Source organism: Rhinoderma darwinii, chromosome 4 (genome assembly GCF_050947455.1).
Source record: "Rhinoderma darwinii isolate aRhiDar2 chromosome 4, aRhiDar2.hap1, whole genome shotgun sequence".
Lineage (NCBI taxonomy): Eukaryota > Metazoa > Chordata > Amphibia > Anura > Rhinodermatidae > Rhinoderma > Rhinoderma darwinii.
Genome location: NC_134690.1, coordinates 378,013,000 through 378,033,675, shown reverse-complemented (window position 1 = coordinate 378,033,675; position 20,676 = coordinate 378,013,000). Strand labels below are relative to the sequence as shown.

At 41.5% G+C, this 20,676-nt stretch overlaps 1 protein-coding gene across 1 annotated transcript in view; it reads right to left on the bottom strand.

Annotated features, from left to right (window-relative positions):
* Positions 1-17,388, bottom strand: part of LHCGR (luteinizing hormone/choriogonadotropin receptor) — a 115,741-nt gene extending 98,353 nt beyond the window's left edge. The window contains exon 1 of the mRNA XM_075864558.1: positions 16,886-17,388. Within this exon, the coding sequence (XP_075720673.1) occupies positions 16,886-17,043 (158 nt within the window). The 5' untranslated portion in view covers positions 17,044-17,388. The remainder of the gene's footprint in view (positions 1-16,885) is intronic.
* Between the last annotated feature and the right edge of the window lie 3,288 nt (positions 17,389-20,676).

Here is a 20,676-nt window from a genome sequence, read left to right as displayed (position 1 = left end):
GGGACAGTTAAACACCGCAAGTGGACTACCTCACAGAGCAACTAAAAAGTAAATAAACACATGTAAGGTGGACAAGAATACTAGATCCCTCATGTCAGGAGGGACTGAAAGGCGATCTCCAAATGTATCGGCTGACCCATATGGCCATCTCAAAACTTGGTATATTAGGCAAATATGAACTCACCCACCCTATAGGCAACCCAGTGGAGATAGGCCACCCATAGGGGAATGGTAAGGCATGTTAGATAAAACATGTGTAATTAGTCTGCTCATTTAAACCTGCTGGTTGTATACATTCCAGTCTATGGATCCATTGTGCTTCTTTGCGTAAAATCAGGTTGTCCCAGTCCCCTCCTCTTTTAGGGGGTCTAACAAGTTCAATTGCTTGAAACTTTAAGCATGCTGCCTGACCTTGGTGTTTAGCATGCACATGCTTAGATATTGGGGTGTCCCTAACATGGATAATGTCTCCAACATGCTCCCTAATACGGCGACGAAATTGTCGTGCTGTTTTACCCACATAATTAAGGGGGCATGGACATGTGATTAGGTAGACCACTCCCGCTGTCTTGCAATTGACATAATCCCGAATATTGTATTGTTTCTGTGTAACGACACTAGTGAAGCTATTCCCTTTAAAAATGAATTCACAGGCTTTACAGCTACCACATCTAAAGGTGCCTGGTATTTGTCTATCCAGCCACGTACCCCTAGGTGAGATGGGGTCAAAACAGCTATGCATGACTCTGTCCCTTATGTTTTTCCCTCTCCGATACGTGACAGACGGCCTCTGTGTGATCTGATCTACTAAATCTACATCAGAACTGAGAATACGCCAATACCTATTCAGTATCTGCATGATATCATTTTGTTTGGAATCATAGGTGCCTATGAGTCTCGTGACCTGTTCTTCTTTCCGTTTTTTAGGGACCAGGAGACATTGCCTATCTGCATCCCTTGCTCCCTCATAGGCCTTCCTAATAACACTCTTGGGGAAGCCTCTGTCCTTCAATCTTGTTTTGAGTTCCTGGGCCTGGCACTCAAAATCACCCATAGAGCTACAATTCCTGCGTACTCTCATAAATTGGCCTTTCGGAATGCCACGTTTGAGGGAATAAGGATGACAGCTATTCCATTGCAGAAAACTATTAGTTGCTGTTTCTTTCCGATGTACCTTGGTGCGGATTGTGCCTTCTTCTGTTTTTGTGATTTTCAAGTCTAAAAAGGACAATTCTTTCTCACTGATCTCACATGTGAATTTTAGTCCTACATCATTATTGTTGAGGGCTGCTACAAAACTATGGAACTCATCCGCTGTAGAGTTCCAGAGGATCAACACGTCATCAATATATCTAATCCATAATCCAACGGATGAAGTCCATTTGACAAATTTGTCCCCAAAGACAATTGTCTCCTCCCACCAGCCAAGAAATAAATTTGCATAGGTGGGAGCAGCAGGACTCCCCATTGCAGTACCACATTGCTGATGAAAAATTTTGTCTTCAAAAATAAATATATTTTTTTCAAGAACAAACTGTAATAACTGCAAAACAAATTGGTTATGAGCTGCAAACTGAGTACCTCTAGATCCCAGATAATACTCGACCGCTTTATAACCACATTTGTGAGGTATGGATGAATACAACGCCTCAACATCCAGACTAGCCAGGATTGTATCTTTCTCCAGAGAAATACCGTCGATCTGTTTCAAGACATCCATAGTGTCACGTACATATGATGTAAGACTCAAGACAAAGGGGCGCAACACCTGATCAACATATGTACTCACATTTTGAGTTAAATTATTGATGCCTGAAACAATGGGTCTGCCACGTAAGGGAGGATACCCTTTATGGATTTTGGGCAGGCTATAAAAACACGCCATAACAGGAAATTGTGGGTATAGGAACCCGAACTCACCTGCACTAATCAAAGATCTGCTCTTTGCATCACTCAAGATGCTCAGCAGCTCTTTCTTGAATAGTGCCGTAGGGTTATCCTTTAAAATGGTGTAGCAGTCATGGTTAAATAAAATGTCCTCACACATTTTCTTATAATCATCCCTGCTCATGACCACAATGTTCCCACCTTTATCAGATGCCTTTAGAACAATGTTCTGTTTTTTCTCTAAAGTGGTCAGAGCTAATCGTTCAGACCAAGACAAGTTGTTATCCATGCCCCTACTGTCCTGACTAAGACTTTTTATCTCATCTCCTACCATATCCACAAATAAATCCACATTGGTAAAGTCTCCTATAGGTGGCAGCTTCCTACTCTTCATTTTTAGGTTGGTGAAGGGACCTATACCTGGAGCTCTTCCAGATTCCTCTAGTAACCCCTCTAGGGCTGAAAGGCCTTCCATATCAGACTCCTCTAACCCCAATTCCATACATTTTTTCCTATTATGGTGTTTAAAATTTTTTATCCATTTGAGTTTACGAGCAAATAAGTTGAGATCTTTTATCCACGAAAATGAGTCAAATTTAACTGTAGGGACAAAAGAAAGTCCCTTTTCTAATAATGTATTCTCTGATGCACTCAAATTATATTCAGAAAGGTTAATGATTTGAAGCCTATCCATATTATTCCCCTTCACTAATCCTTTTGTCCCCTCAGCATATAGCGGGAAATGGGAGGATTGTTGGCTGAAAAAATTATTGCCACTGTTAGAAGAGGCTCTCCCACGGCCTCTATTTCTACCTCTTGCTCCTCCCCTAAATTTTTGTTTCCCACCACTACCACCAAAAAATGGGCCCACTCTTACAGAGTCTGTAGTTTCACTCTCTGATGTGGAAGGGTCAGATTCCCTCGGCCCCCTATTGGTCTGTTGATATTGCTGTTGTTGTGTAGTAACAAAATCATACGCTTTTTTCTCCCTAAATTCCTGTAGGTCTCTCTGGAATTGGAAGTGTTTACGTTCCTTTAGATGATTAGTGAACCTTTCTAAAGTTTGTTGGAGGATTTTATCCCTTTTATCAAAGCCAGGGGTATCTACCAAGGACTTAGCTGCCTCAATCTCCTTTTTAAGCTCAGCACTAATAAAGTCAAACTGGACTTTTTCTTCCTCTACCAAAATCTGCATCAGCCTAAGTGAGCTCCCTGTGATCTCCTGTTCCCACCTTTCTTTTATATTAGCGGTTTTTAATCTTGATGCTGGAACAATGGGGACCCTGAGACCTCTGGGAACTATCTTGTTCTTTACGCAAAGAAGCACAATGGATCCATAGACTGGAATGTATACAACCAGCAGGTTTAAATGAGCAGACTAATTACACATGTTTTATCTAACATGCCTTACCATTCCCCTATGGGTGGCCTATCTCCACTGGGTTGCCTATAGGGTGGGTGAGTTCATATTTGCCTAATATACCAAGTTTTGAGATGGCCATATGGGTCAGCCGATACATTTGGAGATCGCCTTTCAGTCCCTCCTGACATGAGGGATCTAGTATTCTTGTCCACCTTACATGTGTTTATTTACTTTTTAGTTGCTCTGTGAGGTAGTCCACTTGCGGTGTTTAACTGTCCCGCAAGATATACTTATAATACATTATCGTGTAGCGCTTACCTCCTCGTGTTTGGCAGTCCGGGCGACTTGTCCTTGGCTTCTACTGCGCCTGCGCGTTCGGGTTGATGCGGCCGATGATGACCCCTGGTTGTCAGCTGACGGCGGGGGGTCACATGGGCAGGTGTCACGAATCGAGAGGGTGCTGGGATTGGTCAGTTCATGTGTTGCCGCCTAATACGAGGGGTGGAGTTTTAGCGTTTATAGTAACCTAGCGCCTGCAATGAAGTATGCCGTTGACATCGATACGTGCATCTTGCCGTGACGCACAGCAGAATATCTGCTGTTGAATATCACTATCGCTGGTGAAGAGGCCAGAGTTACCAAGATACGGACCCCTGAGGATGAGTATCTGAAACGCGTAGGGTCGTTTATTGTTTATGGAATGTTTGCATTGGGGACAGTCATATTGTGTTACACCCAGCACTAGGAGATCCGATTTATTCGGACACCTGTGCTTTATTTGGGGATTGTACTACTGGTGTGCCCTGGATATATGCTGATTCCAGACAAAATATCGTTACAAACACCGAGATATATGCATCATAATGACTCAGTGTTTTTTGTTTAATACATTTTTTAATAATCACGGTGGGGCTTATGTCACAGTGGTGTGTTACCCCTGTTTTTAACAAGTTACTATTAAAAGGTATTTTTTACTCAATTGTTACTTCAGTGAACCCTGTACTGCGTCTTAGGCTAATCATTATTTTATATTTAGCAGTGATATTCTATATACCGGGACATCTATCCTAAGGCGTAAGCTGTGCCTTAAAGGGGTTATGTGGGGACCGAAAAGTATTAGCAGTGTACTCACTGCAGTATGTGAGTACACTGCTAATATACATTCCAGTCCCCCGTCACGCTGATTATGAGATTTTAATAGATTTTTATAGCGCTGGTGGGGGACTGGAAGTCTAGTGGCACAGTCTTTCTTCATGACGACATGACTCTTCATCCGGCCCTGCTGCACTCTATGTAATCGATGTACTACTGCTACAGCGATTACATAGAGTACAGCGGGGCCGGTCACATGACGAAGAGTATTGTCGTCATGAAGAAAGCCCGTGCAACTAGACTTCCGGTCCACCGCCAGCGCAATAAAAATCTATTAAAATCTCATAATCAGCACGACGGGGGACCTGAATGTATATTAGCGTTTGTACTCACTTTCTGTGGTGAGTACACTGCTAATGCTTTTCGGTCTCACTAGACTCTCACAGGACCCACTAGACCAGTCTCACTCGACCCACTAGACTGCTCTGCCGTAGCGGAGAACCAGCTGGCCAAACAATAGTCAATAACAGACTCTCGGACAAGAGTACCTGGGAGGATGTACAGGCAGTTGCTCGGAGTAGCAGACATGTAGCACAGGTGATGCTTGACGTGGCAGATGACACCAGATGTGGTAGATGACACCAAACGTGGCAGATGATACCAGACGTGGCAGATTATACCAGACATGGCAGATGAGGCACGCACCCTGCAGGAGACGGGAGAGCTGCAGCCATCTGTGTCGGCGTCTCTGAGGAGGAAGCCAATGGCATGAAAACAAAGTCCTGCGGTCGTGGCTGCCAGTCAGTGGAACATGCCGGTGGTCAGCAACTGTGGGCATAACAGTACCCCTCCTTACTCCCCCTCCTCTTAGGTGCAGAGTGCAAGAGGAACTTTTGGATGAGAGCTGGGGCATTGATGTTCTCCTACAGCTCCCAGGACCTCTCCTCAGGACCAAACCCTTTCCAGTCCACCAGATAGAATGTCTTTCCTGCTACCCTCATGTAGTCCAGAATCTCTTTCACCTCAAAGATGTCAGAAGAACCGCTGGGAGCAAGTGCAGAATGAGGGGACTTACTGTAGCGCTTCTGAACCACAGGTTTCAGGAGGGATACATGAAATGAGTTGGGGATTCTGAGGGCAGGAGGCAGGTGAAGCTTATAGGACACAGGGTTTATTTGCTGCAGGACTTCCAGACTTTGGTTCCAGGGGAAAACTGAGAAGGTTCTCTTCTTCTCCTATTAGCATTCCTCTTTATGTGGTCGACTGCCTGTAGGATAGATGACCTGGTCTGCTGCCTGATGTGAAGAAAGTTCCCAAACGCAGAGTTAGCTGCGGGTACCTGAGATGTAGCAGGAACTGGATGAGGGACCCGGATGTTGGCTGTAAACGATGAAGAATGGAGTAGAGGCAGTAGATTCACTTGTGTGGTTGTTGTAGGAGAACTCGGCACAAAGAAGAAGCTGCACCCAGTTGTTATACTGAACAAAAATAAAGTGACGAAGGTAATTCTTCAATATTTGTTTAATTCTCTCGACTTGACCGTTAGACTGAGGATGATAGGCAGAGGAAAAGTCCAATTTTCCATCGAGGAGTTTACAGAGGGCCCTCCAGAATTTTGCAGTGAATTGAACCCCCCGATCAGACACGATATGGAAAGGCAAGCCATGCAGACGAATGATATGTTGTATGAAGAGGTTCGCCAGATGAGGAGCAGAGGGAAGACCGCTTAGTGGGATGAAATGCGCCATCTTAGAAAAACGGTCCACACCACCCAGACAGTAGCGCATCGAGCTGAAGGAGGAAGGTCCATAATAAAGTCCATTGCAATATGTTGCCAGGGAGCATCAGGCACTGGTAGGGGTCTGAGCAGGCCAGCAGCTCTGGAATGAGCAGCTTTATTAGAGGCACAGACAGTGCAGGAGGAGACAAAGTCCACAATATCTTTAGGCAGCATGGGTCACCAGTATTGGCGTGAAATAAGGTCCCGAGTTTTACGGACGCCTGAGTGCCCGGCCAGTTTGGAACTGTGTCCCCAGCAGAGAATCTTTCTCCTATCTGCAAGATGGACGAAGGTCTTCCCAGAAGGAATGTCTCTAATTTGCAGAGGATTGATGAGAATAACACTGGAAGGGTCTATAATATATTAAGGAGTCTCTTCAGAGTCTTCCATCTCAAACGACTGGGACAGAGCATCTGCCCTCACATTCTTGCCAACGGGACAGAAGTGGAGCACAAACTAGAATCGGGTGAAGAACAGCGACCACCTGGCTTGACGAGGATTTAACCGTTGAGCCGACTGGAGATAGCAAATGTCTCCATTCCTCCAAGGCCAATTTGATGGCCAGTAACTCCTGATCCCCAATGGAGTAATTGTGCTATGCGGGGGAAAAAATTCTCGAGTAGTAGCCACACACCACTGCCTTACCCTTGGAGTTTCTATGGAACAGAAGTGCACCTGCACCAACAGAGGAAACGTCAACCTCCAAAGACAACTGTTGGGATATGTCCGGATGATGGAGAATCGAGGCTGAAGTGAAGGCACTTTTGAGGTTGTTAGATGCTGACTTTGCCTCCGGGGTCCATACTTTAGCGTTCACACACTTCTTAGTAAGGGCAGAGATAGGAGCTGTCAGCCACGAGAAGTTTGGGATAAACTGCCGGCAGAAATTTACGAATCCCAGAAATTGCTGTATGGCCCAAATACCCTGAGGATGTGGTCTTCACCTTCTCTGGATTCATTTTGATGCCTCGATCGGAGACAATGTAGCCCAGGAATGTAAGAGAATTATTTTTGAAGATGCATTTCTCTAGTTTAGCATACAGACGATTCTCCCTGAGCCGCAACAAGACTTGATGAACATGCTTCCGATGCGTTGTCTGATCTGGAGAGTAGATCAGGATGTCATCCAAATTCAGCATGCAGACATAGAGGAGATCCCGGAAGATGTCATTCACAAATTCCTGGAATACTGCTGGATCATTACACAGACCAAAGGGCATCACAAGATACTTGTATTGTTCGTCTCGAGTGTTGAATGCGGTCTTCTACTTGTCACCCTGATAAATCCGGATTAGAAAAAATCTTGGCTCCACATATGCAATCAAAGAGCTCTGAGATTAGTGGCAAGGGATACTTATTCTTGACCGTGATCTGGTAAAGACCACGGCAAAAAATACAGGGTCAAAGAGATCCGTCTTTTTTCTTTACGAAAAAGAACCTGGCTCCGGCCGGAGAAGTAGACCTCCGAATGGACCCCCTCTTAATGTTCTCCTTGACATAAGATGACATGGCCTGGGTCTCTGGCAAGGAGAGAAGATATACCCATCCACGAGGATGCAAGTAGTTCTATTGGGCAATCGTAGGATCGGTGAGGAGGAAGAGCCTCAGCTTTCTTTTTGCTGAAGATGTCCGCGAAGCCAGCATAATGTGAAGGTAGTCCAGAAAGTGAGTGAGGCAGAGGAGGCTGGAAAGAACGAACCTGTGGCAGGCAGCGGTGGAGACACTTGGAGCCCCATTGGCGGACCTCTGCGGAGTTCCAGTTGTGTACCAAAGCATGTAAACGAAATCAAGGCAGGCCCAGCAAAATAGTATTGACAGCTTTTGGCAGGACAAAGAAGACAATTTGTTCCGCATGGAGAATTCCGACTTGAAGTCTCAGCGGTTTTGTCCTGAACAATGTAGGATTGGGCAGGGGTCTCTCTAGAGGAACCGTAGACAATTGGAGATGATCTACTAGATACTGTTGAATGAACCATTCTTGGATGTCGATCCAGGTTGCTAACAATATGAGGGCAGCCAGGGTGGATGGAAGGTTACGGACGGCAAGCTCATCTTTTATTGCGGAGACAATCCTTGCCAGAAAGTCGCGAATAAGGCCTCATTGTTCCATGCCAGTTCTGCTGCCAGAGTGCGGAACTGGATTGCATATTCTCCAACCGTGGTCTCACCTTGACGGAGAGTAAGAAGGGAAGCAGCTGCGGAAGATGACCGACCAGGTTCTTCGAAAACAGTGTGGAAAGTCTGTATAAACAATTGAAAATTGGAGATTTCAGGGCCCTCACGCTAATCCAGACAGGATTAGCCCATGCCAGGGCCTTGCCAGTAAAAGATGAAAGTGATCCTGGTCTCATCGGAGGGAAACAACCTTGCGTGCAGCCTGAAGTGGATCTGGCATATATATATATATATATATATATATATATATATATATATATATATATATATATATATATATATATAGATAGATAGATAGATAGATAGATAGATCGTTGTGTTAAGCACACTTTATAGAAGGTCGAGCAGGCTAAGTTCAGAGTTGTCCTATAAAACTCTTTTAAACATACATAAGCTAAAATAAATACTGAGCAGCTCAAAACTACCCAATGAATCCACAAAGTCAGTCCAATAGTCCTGATAGTATCCTTCTCCTAAACGTCTTGATTAAAGCTAAAGATGCAGTATTACTTGTGTGGCAGATGTCAGTGCATGCTGGGCTCAGTAGGTCTACTGATGTCTCCGGCCTAATCTGATGTATTCATAAGCCTACTAAGAAGAAGACAACACATAGAGTAGCACAGCCAGTAATTTGCAAAAAACACAAGGTTTATTGTATTTACAAACAAACTTTTAAAATCAGCATATAAATACATGGCACGCCAAGTCAGCCCTTGACTTGGTGTGACACGTTTTTAAATACAGATTTTAAAGTTTGTTTGTAAATACAAGAAACCTAGTGTTTTTTGCAAATTACTGGCTTTCCTTACTGGCTCGGAGTAGCACAAACGTGGCACAGATGATGCTTGACATGGAAGATGACACCAGATGTGGCAGATCATCCCAAACATTTCAGATGACACCAAACATTTCAGATGACACCAAACATGGCAGATGATACCAAACGTGGCAGATGATACAGACGTAGCAGATGAGGCACACACGGCTCCAGCAATAGGCTTAGGATCAGGAACGAAACACAGCAACAGGATACAGGATACGGGAAGCAGGAAACGTCAACACTGGGAGTAGGATACAATTAAGGGACCATTTGCATAGATGAACACAGGAAGACTAACAATGCTCAGGAAAGAAGAGGAAGGGCAGAGCCCTTTTTAAAATCCAGGGTGTCACAGGGTTGTTTGGGAAAGTTTAGACAGGTGCACGCGCTGGCCCTTTTAAGACCGGGAGTGAGAGCGCGCGTGCTCCTTACGGGAGACAGGGGAGAGCTGCAGCCGCGTGTGTTGGTGTCTGAGGAAGAAGACGCCGGCATGAAGACAAAGTCCTGTGGTCACGGCTGCCGGTAAGTGGGACATGCCGGTGGTCAGCGACCACGGGCATAACACCCTTTAAGTAATACCACTCATAGTGTCAATAATAATACCAGTGCCCAAAAAAACAGGAGCAAGAGTACCCATATAATCATACCAGATACCAACTAAAGTGCCTAAATAATGTCAGATATAGTAACCTAGTGTGGTGGTCATATACAGTAACAATAGCAATAATCGTACTCATATACTCTCAGTTCTAGTGCCCATATAGTACTAGCTATAATACACAAAGCTATTGGCTTCAGCTCCCATATGATATCAGTAATAGGGCTAATTGGTTCCAGATGTACTGACGATCTTGTTACTGACGGTGGTCAGTCACTCATTTAGTCGTTTGGGAGGGTGAGAGAATCACAATTGATACTCAGATTAGGGCCTTATACAGCACCAATGAGGATCTGATCAGAGTCAGAGCCACGTTTAGTAGTTATGTTTCGTTTAATCACAGAGATATTGCTATTTTGCTCTTCAATTTCAGCTGTCATTTTTGCAATAGTGCAGCCATATTGATTGTAACCTTAGATCAGTGATTAGGACCACCCACTGGACTCCTGAGACCAGAATGAGCAGAGGTTTACAAGTTAGAATGAATCTTTTCATACAAAAATATATATAAATCTGCTCAGCTCTCCCTGTTCTTCAAAATGCTGCCTGCAGATTCAACAACAATTTTTAATGGGACAGGTGATCCATGTCATTTTTGGGTTCAAACCTTTGAGCTGATTCAACCCAGTTTTTAAAGGGTTGAATTATTCTGATGCAGAGCTTCTAATCCCCTGTATAGCCGAAGAGTCAAATGATAAAATTCTTTATTGACAATTTTTTCTATAACATTTGCCATTTTTCCCATCATCAGTTAAGACTCAACTTCCTATCCATTGGTAAGGCCTCATGCACACGAACGTAAAAACGCCCGTAATTACGAGCGGTAATTACGGCCCGTAATTACTGGCCCATAGACTTCTATTGACCACGGGTACCTTCCCGTATGCTTACGGGAAGGGGCCCGTGCCATTGAAAAATATAGAACATGTCCTATTTCAGGCCATAATAACGGCACGGGCAGGCCCATAGGAAGTCTATGGGGCTCCCGTAATTACGGGTGGCTACGTGTGTGCACCCGTAATTACTGGAGCGTTGCTAGGCGATGTCAGGGGATAGTCCCTGTCCAGGGTGCTGAAAGAGTTAACTGATCGGCAGTAACTCTCAGCCCCCGGGACAGTGTCTACCACTGGAGTTAATAGTATTAAAAGTTAACTTACTCAGAACTCTTTTTTTCTTCTTCTTTCTCCAGTCCGGCCTCCCGGGATGACGTTTCATCCCATGTGACCGCTGCAGCCAATCACAGGCCAATCACAGACTGCAGCGGTCACATGGACTGCCGCGTTATCCAGGGAGGTTGGTCTGGATGTTAAAAGAGGGACACGTCACCAAAACAACGGCCGGGGTACGTATGAACTTTTTTTTACTTTGAAACGCTGCGGAAACTCTGCCCGAAAGGGCTGCCCTTTCTCTCTATCCTGATAGAGAGTAGGGGCTGCCGATTAGTGCAGAGAAAACGGGTCCGTAAATACTGGTGGAATACGGGTCGAATACGTGTGAGAATGGACCCGAATTTACGCCAGTATTTACATTTACGGGAGGAAAAAAATAAGTTCATGTGCATGGGGCCTTAAATTGATGTAAAGTTTGTCACCAGCTTTATATAGTATAATATCATGTTTTGAAATGTATTCAATAGATGAGTCGCTAGCTTGATCTTTGCTTCTAACTTCTTCTGCCTTTTAGCACAATTATATAGTATTAGCAGCTTTGGTACAAAACCGATCCTCTACAGTAGATACTGTCTGTCACCAATAAATTCAGCAAGCATGAATCTGGGAATGTCGGGATGAAATTGAGTCGAAAACCATAATTGTGTGAAACTGTACTTTTTTTTAAAAAATAAGAAATCTTTTCTTTCAAATGCCTCATAAAATTGTAAGCAAGTTTACGGCTCACTAACTTTTTTCAGTATTGCTTTTTTTTCCCTAAAATCACCTCTTTACTTTCAAACCTTAAAAGCTGCAGAGGGAACTAAAAGTGAAAAATGATGATATCTAGCGCATTTAAGGATCATGTTACTTTCAGCGAGTTCTTGTAATACTATTGTCTGGTACAAGAATCCTACTACGCATTCATTTATTTTATTTTGTGAATATGCGAGCAGTGTTGCATGAATATATTAATGGTGTTTTCTTAGGAAAGACACAGCTGACCACTTTATGGCTGAGAATATTCACTCTCTTCCAAAAAATATTGCCCTTTAAAACAATGGTGTTATTTTGGTAACTTTTTTTGGTCCCTTCTTACTACTTTTGGCCTTTTTTTTGGTTACAGAATTTATGGTACCAAATATGAACTAATATCTTTCTATAAATGCACCCCATAATCCAATCCAAACTTACGTTAGCCTCCCCTACCGGTGCCACACTACAACCCAATTATCAGTTCCATATGGCCTTGTTCTTGTTAGCTTTTACCATCTTTTTCAGAAGTGAGGGGTGGTCCGACAATCTAGCCAGTTCCCCCCAAATCTTTTGTTTATTAGAAGTGCTGAGCCTGTGGAGAAGGAGTTTCCTACACAAGTTAACACCATCCAGATATGTGGAGCAAATCTGACCTGAACCACTTCTCTCTATGCAGCCCATAGAAATTATACATTGGGGACTTGCATTGTGGACAAGCAGTTTTTTTTTCCACATTACATTTATTAATCACATTTTCTTTGCGTTTTTGGTAGTTGTCCAGGAATTAGGGTTATTTAAATCGAAATTCTTTTCCATCGATCTGCTGCTTTTCTACCTTTGGTGTTTTGACCTTACACTGGGTGCGTGGTTGTTTAGTGGTGAAGGTAAGTGAACATTGCAAAATTTGGGGTTTTGCACTTTTTTTTGCCTTTTTGTGGGGTTACTATACCATGAACCATCCCCAAAATTTAGAAAACCCCCTTATAGTGAGCTGTGCATTTTGAGTCTCATTGAAAATATGCTCAGATATGTTCATAAAACCTACAGGCATTTAACAACAACTTTAAAACCCCTCCATTAAAAAAGGATTCATATTATCATTTCAAGTGATACCAGGACTAAATTAAACTCTCCAGTAACAAAGAAATTGATGGCCTATCCTCAGGATAGGCCATCAATATCTTACCGGTGGGGGTCTGACTCTCAGCACCCCCGCCGATTGGATGTTTTGAAGGGGCCGCAGAGTTTGTATGAGTGCCGCTTCCCCTTCATTTCCTTTACTGCTCCATACTGCAAAACGCTGACACACTTGTAGCTATGGTTTACAATATTACAGCCTTCTCCCATTTACTTGAATGGGAAAAGGCTTTAATACTGTGAACTCCTGATACAAGTGTGTCGGTGTTTCCCATTATGGAGCAGTGACAGGAATGAACAGAGCGCTGCAGCCCCTTCAAAACAGCTCGTTGAAAGTACCGAGAGTTGGACCCCCACCAATCAGATATTAATGTCCTATCCTAAGGATAGGCCATTAATTTCTTCTCACTGGAAAACTCCTTTAAATATTTGGAACTTGTCTGTACTGACCACATATTTCTGAAGATTCTTAGAAGTGAGGATATGAATGTGATCAGTGGGATCCCATTGATCCCAGCCTGCAATGGGAACTTATATACTTTACATTACCTATGAGTAGAAATCGTAGAAATAATTTACCAGGTTCAAGATTTGCAGCAAATCTCACAGTTTGGAGAATCACTAGAAAATAGAATCTTTGAAGATTTGCTCATTTCTACCTCTTAGTTGTCAAAATACTCCTATGACCGCTCCCCCACTGCTTCATATTTTATAATCATATAATCTTGTCTTGCTAACTGAAAACTTTTTTTTTTTTTTTTAAGGAATATAAAGCAGAAGATGCTCCTAAGATGCCGAAGATAGGACACTTACTCTCTACCCATCTCAATTATTTTTCCATTTAGCAAATGCCACCATCTTGTTCAATAAATCTTTGTATTGCGAGAGTGTCATTGGACCCTGACATTTACCGTTTGTGTGAACTTCCTAGTTATGATAGCAATAAGAAAAAAATCCTTTGTTGCTTGGGATGTACATTGAAAAAGACAGTTCCTAGATTCTGTAGAATTGCAGAATTCTGACAGTGATGTGAGGATACAACTCAGATAAAAGGTACATTAGAAAAATTTGTCATGGAAGTAAATGTGTAAACACAATTCTCTCTGCCAAGATAGAATACCGTCCAGAAATGATATTCAACTTTACCCAATAATGGAATTTGTGTAAAGTGTTCTGTACACTCTTTTTTTGGTTAGAAACTCAGGCTGAAAATGTTCTTCTCAATGTATCTTTCGGCACAAGCCAACAGAAGCAAAATGTCTATAAAGAGTTGACAACCCAAACATTTTGTATCTGCAGTGAGAAAGAGCTTGACCAAGGGCGTACATACCATAGAGACAGCCTATGCAGCCCATTCCAGATTGGTCTGATCCACATTTTAAAAGGTGATGAGAACCTGCAGAGAGATGTGGTCTTCACAGGGGCTGCAATGTTAGCAAACCAGGAAGAGGAAAATGTAGCTGACTCATAAAACAGGAATGTTGGCACCAGGACCTCCTGTCACAGGTGGATAGTAGTGTGATGGTGTCAGGCAGCACCTGAAAAAGTCCAACCTTTTTTCTTTGCTATAGGACCTCTCGTTCTCTATGTACCAAGCTACACTACTCCACACCGTGTGTTCTACTTCCTAAGCTAATAAGATATTATTGTTCATCAAATACAGCAAGGAAACAGAGAGAAGATTATTTTTTTTGTCTTAGCACGTCAAATATATCCTGTTCTATCAGCTTTGTTTTCCATCCAAGATAAGAGATCTCAGGGGAGAAAATCCACACTTCTCTAGGTACACCAAAAATATAATGACATCATTTTTTTTCCTTCTATTGATAACTATCAAGTAGCGTTACAGCAAATTCTGCAACATTTACTTTCTTCACTTCCCCTTTACTCAATGCAGACTAAAAAGTAACTCTTGTTTCTTATGTCAGCATGTTCCAAAGCGGAGAACATAAAGAAAGTTTGAGCTAATGTGGAAACAAGGAAATATAATGACGACTTTAAGTGGAAGTTAGACTGGTCTACGTGCTGCATGTCATCTGATGAGTTCCCTTTTTGACGTCTTCATGTTGGATTACAGAATGACATACACTTGCTTTACCACATAGAATTTTCTGAGTATCTAACAAAGTTTACATAGGGTCGATTATTTAAAAATGAACTTTCTACTACTAGATTTACCATGACTTGAATAAAAGAAAACCTTCATAAGCGTTTTATTAACCCTTTCTTAGGAGGCTTCTAGTGACCACTTCAGACACAAACATAGTTGAAAATGAAATAACACGTCATTCGTTTTACAACTATATTATATTTACGGGGATCTCCCTATATAAACAATTTTGGCACAGGATATGCCATAAATGTCTGATAGGTACAGGTCCCACCTCTGGGGCTCCCAGCTATCGGGAGAACTGGTATCCCATCACATCCAGACGTAGAATAAATGAAGAGGTGGGCGCGCATGTAAGCAGTTCTCTCCATTTACGCCTATGGGTGTTGCAGAAACAGATGAGCCGGATTTGGATATGCTAGAATTGTCTGTAGTGGGAAACTCCTTTGCGTGGGTTATATAGGGATTTACTTTATCTATTGGATTTGGAATCATAATAACATTAATACTTATGACCAATTTACATAAAATGCATATCATTCAGATTCAAAGGATTCTGAGTATTTATAACTATAATTATATCTTTCTTCAAGGACAAAACGTATCATTCATACGGAATACAGAATAATTTGAGCAATCCCAAAGTATTAATGCTTATCCTTCCACACGTGAGATGTTAGACATATTAATGAACAGAATGATTGTGATACTCATTGGCCACCCATTGGTGCCCAATTTTTTTAACATGAGTTGTAGTGATATACTTCATATTACTACATGCGTCATGCATTATTACACATAAACAATAGAAAACAATGTAAGCAATAAAATATAACTGCATTTTCTAAGCAAATAACACAGAGTAGTGGAACAAGCTTGTTGTAGACTAAAAGAAACAATGATGTTGTTAGCCAATAAATATATATTAATATTCTTCCATATAACCATTATGGGTCAGGTATCAATATCACTACAAGAAAAAAAAAATATGGCAGGTGGAACATCCCTTTTCATTTCTAAAAATACTATATGACTTTAGTACTGTATGCCAGTTTTTTCCACCAACACGGTGGTGTATATGTAAAATAGGTTAGACCTACCCTATAAGCTTTCCTCTATTGAGGATATTTGTAGCATTGTAGGAAATTTTGATTCATCCGCATTGCAATTACAACTATTGATGCTTGATCCCTACTGTATTTAACGTTAATACTAAGTATTTAGATGGATAAAATATAACTTTATAATTTGGTAGTAGTAGTAATAGTATTAATAAAAAAAATAATAATATTCAATATATCATTGAATACACATAAAGCATTGTACAGTGAGATCAATCACATTAGAAATCATCAGCATATCTACTACTGTTAACCTTTCACATTAGGAGTTGTTGAATTCTAATAACTGTTATCATATACCAGTGTTTCCCAATGTTTCTTAGCCAAATACTCCTCAAATAAATTACATCAAAGTACACCCAGGGCTATCATCATAAACAGTACCCCCTAGAGTCATGTCATGTACCCCTACGGGTATACGTACCATCGATTGAGAACATAGGATCTATCTCTATGTTTGTAGTAGGTTTCACATATGCATCTAGTCGCTAGAAGTCAAAAGCATAGCTTACAACACAGTCAGGTGACATATATACTACAGTGTGTAACTTTGTAGTTGTCTAAGTTGTTTCTATAGGTCTTAAATACTGTACAAACCCATTCTATAGCACCTTAATGTAGTGCAGACATAAACAGTTTAAAGTATATGTTCGGTAATATTCATTCACCATCATAATGCGTAAACGTACTGTATACATTTTGGCCAAAAGAAAAAATAAAGTGTAATCTAAAAGAAAGTAGTACTAGATTTTGCTCATTCCGCAGATTTCCATACAGTAACATGAGATCTAGTTGTACTTCACAATTACATGTAACTTTCATTTCAGATGATACTTACAGTTCTAAGCCAGGTGGTCTGTACGCTGCTGCTTGAGCTGGACACCAAAGGCTCACCCCACTGCAGTCACAGTATGTGCAGGCATCAGTAGATGCTGAGCAGACTTGGTTCAGGTAAGTCAAATACATCATGAGGTAATAGAAATGCAGGGTCTCCATGGTGAGATTGTCCTTAGGAGATTAGTAGCAATGTTATTTTAATTCCATTTTTTCTTTTGTCATGTCCTTAACTTTTTTTGTTTGAAGTGAATTACAGCTGGGAGATGGAACAGTTTGTATTCCATGCAGGCAACGTGTTCCTATTTTTAGTCTGCATTTACACTGACTAACCGTGAGTCGTTGTCAGGGCTCCTCCTGTCTTTAACTTTGGAAAATTAAAATTTCACTCCCAAATCGAATAATTGTGGCATAAATAAATGCAGTCACCATCACCGACCACTAACCCTTGTAATTTATAGTATGAACACGTATATATTTATTATTGTTGTATTAGGCTGAATGATATTTGTTAACTGTTGTTTCTCTGCTCAGATTTGATTCTCAGAGGGAAGAGGTTCTTATAAGAAAGGAGAAGACAACTGAAAGTCATCTGACCATGCGTGATGGAGTACTGTGTGACTCTTGGTATATTTTATCTGGATTATACAATATCCATAGGGAGTTCTACGTATGTGTATGCATTCACGGCCACAAAAAAACAGATTTAGTGTAAAAACTGCTAAATACTGACGCTCCTCAGGTTCCGCCTTCAACACTGTTTATTTGGTGTCTTGTTTTTAACGCCTAGGACTTGGGTGTAGTTACTCGTCAGAGTCATTTCTATAGAGTTGGAAAAAATGTTCCAAAACATAAAACATGACAAGTCAGCCACAATTTATATTACTATCTATGGTACATTAACTATCTCTTAGTAAAGCTACCCATATACGTTATAATTCTATTTATGGATCCGGTCGATCTGGCCCTCCATATATGATCAGATTGAATTTTTTAGTAGGGTCCGGTAGGAGAGGTGTAGATTTTAACGGAGGAGTAGTAGGAGATGTTGTTGACTTACATATTTTTCGACTGCCAGCTAAACAGTGCTGCAACAAGTAGGATTTGTTAAATAACTATTTTAAACATCACACCCATCATGATTTAGGATTAAAGCATATATATCAAAATAAATAAAAATAAAAAAATCACACTGTAGGCAGCTGAAGTTATATATTAGATATTGCGCAGCCAGTTATTGTGTGTTTAGAAAAAAAATTCTTTTCTTTTTCCACGCCACCGCTTGCCTGTTGAAATGCCTACTTTCACTCCCTCTGCTGCTGAGTAGATGGGTTCTTCTTGTGATGGTCTGAGCCAATCATATGTCTCCTCACTTCTGCTGTCCCCTTTCACAGCATGCAGCCCTTCAGACACACAGATAGAAACTGCAGATGCATCCCCCTCCTCCCTGTCTTCCAGTTACTGTATTACTTTATTACTATAATTTTTGGCGGGATTAAAGAGGGATTCTGAACATTAACATAGGGCCTGTAGGCAGGGAAATGAAAACTATAGACTCCTGGAAAGTGAGGAAAATGGCACTAGTTGTTGCCCTTTGCTGGGTTATATAATTTGTACGAGTTGCTAAGAGATGGAAAGAAGGTACAATTGCCCTGAGCATATTTTTGATTTTAGAAAAGGTTTCCACTTTTAAAGCATATGCAGTGCTGCATTACTGATAGCAAATGTCATATATCTGAGTAGAAATGGTCTTTTATAAGGATCAGATGACTTACTAAATTTTTCAATATTTTTTTACTTGGACAAAGATGTCTGCCTAATGTTCAATGTAAACCTAAGTTTTAATGGTAAATTCATCTAATAAAAATGTGTTTATTTATAGTCAAGTGCAATATGCAGGGATTTTGTTTTTTTGTGGGGTTAGGACCCCCATGGACAGTGATGATCTATGAAACCCGTTTCGCTAAGATATCGATTTAAGTAATGGTACCATCTTTTGATTTATGTAGATTTTCCTCTCTACCCTGTTCAGTTTTCATTGAGCATCCTTTTTATAACAACTGTGCAGATGTCACGAAGTGTCTGTGGACCCACTGGACCGTACCTCCTTGGCGGTAAGGCAGCTGGCCAACAGGGCCAGCAGGTGAATGTCTATAGTTCGTATAGGTACCTGTGGCACCCCAGACAGCAGCAAGGCAGGCTCGGCTAGGACTAGGCAGCAGGTAGACGTCAGGCGAGGTAAAGCAGGTCAGACGTGGATACAGCACGACTCGACTTTGGCACAGAACAGTGCTCAACCAGGGTGGTATGGAATGCTAGGGACAGGAACAGGAACAGGTACAGGAACTGTAAACAGGTACAGGAACAGGTAACATGCTAGGAGGCCATCACATAGACAAACTAGGGAACAACAACAACGCTCAGGCATCGAACCAGTGGGCTGGACCCCTCTTATAGTCCAGGGTACTCACGGGTCAAAGTTCGTCAAAAGGTCTGGTGTGCGCGCTGCCCCTTTAAGAGCGGGCACAAAGCGCCGGCGTCTCCTGAGGAGGAGGCTGGGGCCAGCGCTTGCCGACTTGTGGCTGCGGCTGTCAGGAGGGGACCGGAGCTGACAGCCCACAGCCACGGACATTACAGCAGGTAAATTTATTGTTATAGACACCATAGATCATACAAAGCTCCTCTGGGGCAGGGACCAATTAAAAACTCAATAAATTTCCATATAAAGTGACAGTACTTTATAAAGGTGGATCAATAGTAATCACTATGGCTACTAGTCTCTACTCATATATAACATTTCTTTAAATATTGCATTAGTATTACACTCATGCAACCTCATGTAGTTATTTGGAGATGGACTATTGTCCTGAGACACATCAGGTACTGAATATTATAACAAGGGGGCAAATCAAACAAAGATCTTAAAATTGTACATAGAGATCTATTAATGGGAGTTAACAATAGGAAGCACTGTGAAATCTTGAATATGTATATGAAAATATGTGTAAAAGGTCTGTACTGTTCTACATTGGATATATAACCACGGTTCAATGTTTTATAAATCTTTATAGTTCAATGTTTTACTGAGAAAATGGAACAAAATAAAACAAAGCATTATTTATTCCTATAAGGTTATTACAGATAAAGTCTCCTGGTGTGTATTCTATAAAGACGAAGAGTATATTAACCCCTTACTGCCTGCCCACTTCGCTTTCACACCCGGTGGTTGGTAATTATTCAGGTGCGTCATCTTTTTATGATACACCTATATGAATGATTGTGCAGCTGCAGGTTGGGTACCTGGGTATTAGTGATATCTTAACTCTCGAGAATGAAGGCGTAGGCAGTTAGCCCCCACCAGCCCTATTGTTATCCCAAATCTCCTAAACTATACAAATCATATATCAAAATACATGTAAAAAAAACATTTCTAGACCATGTTCACAAGGCTGATTTTCAGAGAGAAAATTCTCTCTCTTTGCGGAATTGAAAAACGCATAGAGAAAAATGAAGAATGACACGCGAAAGCAGTTTTAAGAAATTACTTGCCATTCTTTGTTTTCCGCTACTCGTTTTTGTGCGTCGTTGTTAGGTAGCCACATGCATATAGCCTCATTGAATGGGACTAAGCTGCGTGCGGAACCACAGCAGATTAAACTACAGAGCCGCTGCAGAAATCTGGGGGTCCGTTTCTGATTTCTGTTGCAAATTCTCTGGCAAATCTGTGACAGATTTTCCAACAGAAAAGTCAGTGATCTGAACATATCCTTAGGATCCCTTTATATGAATCAGAAT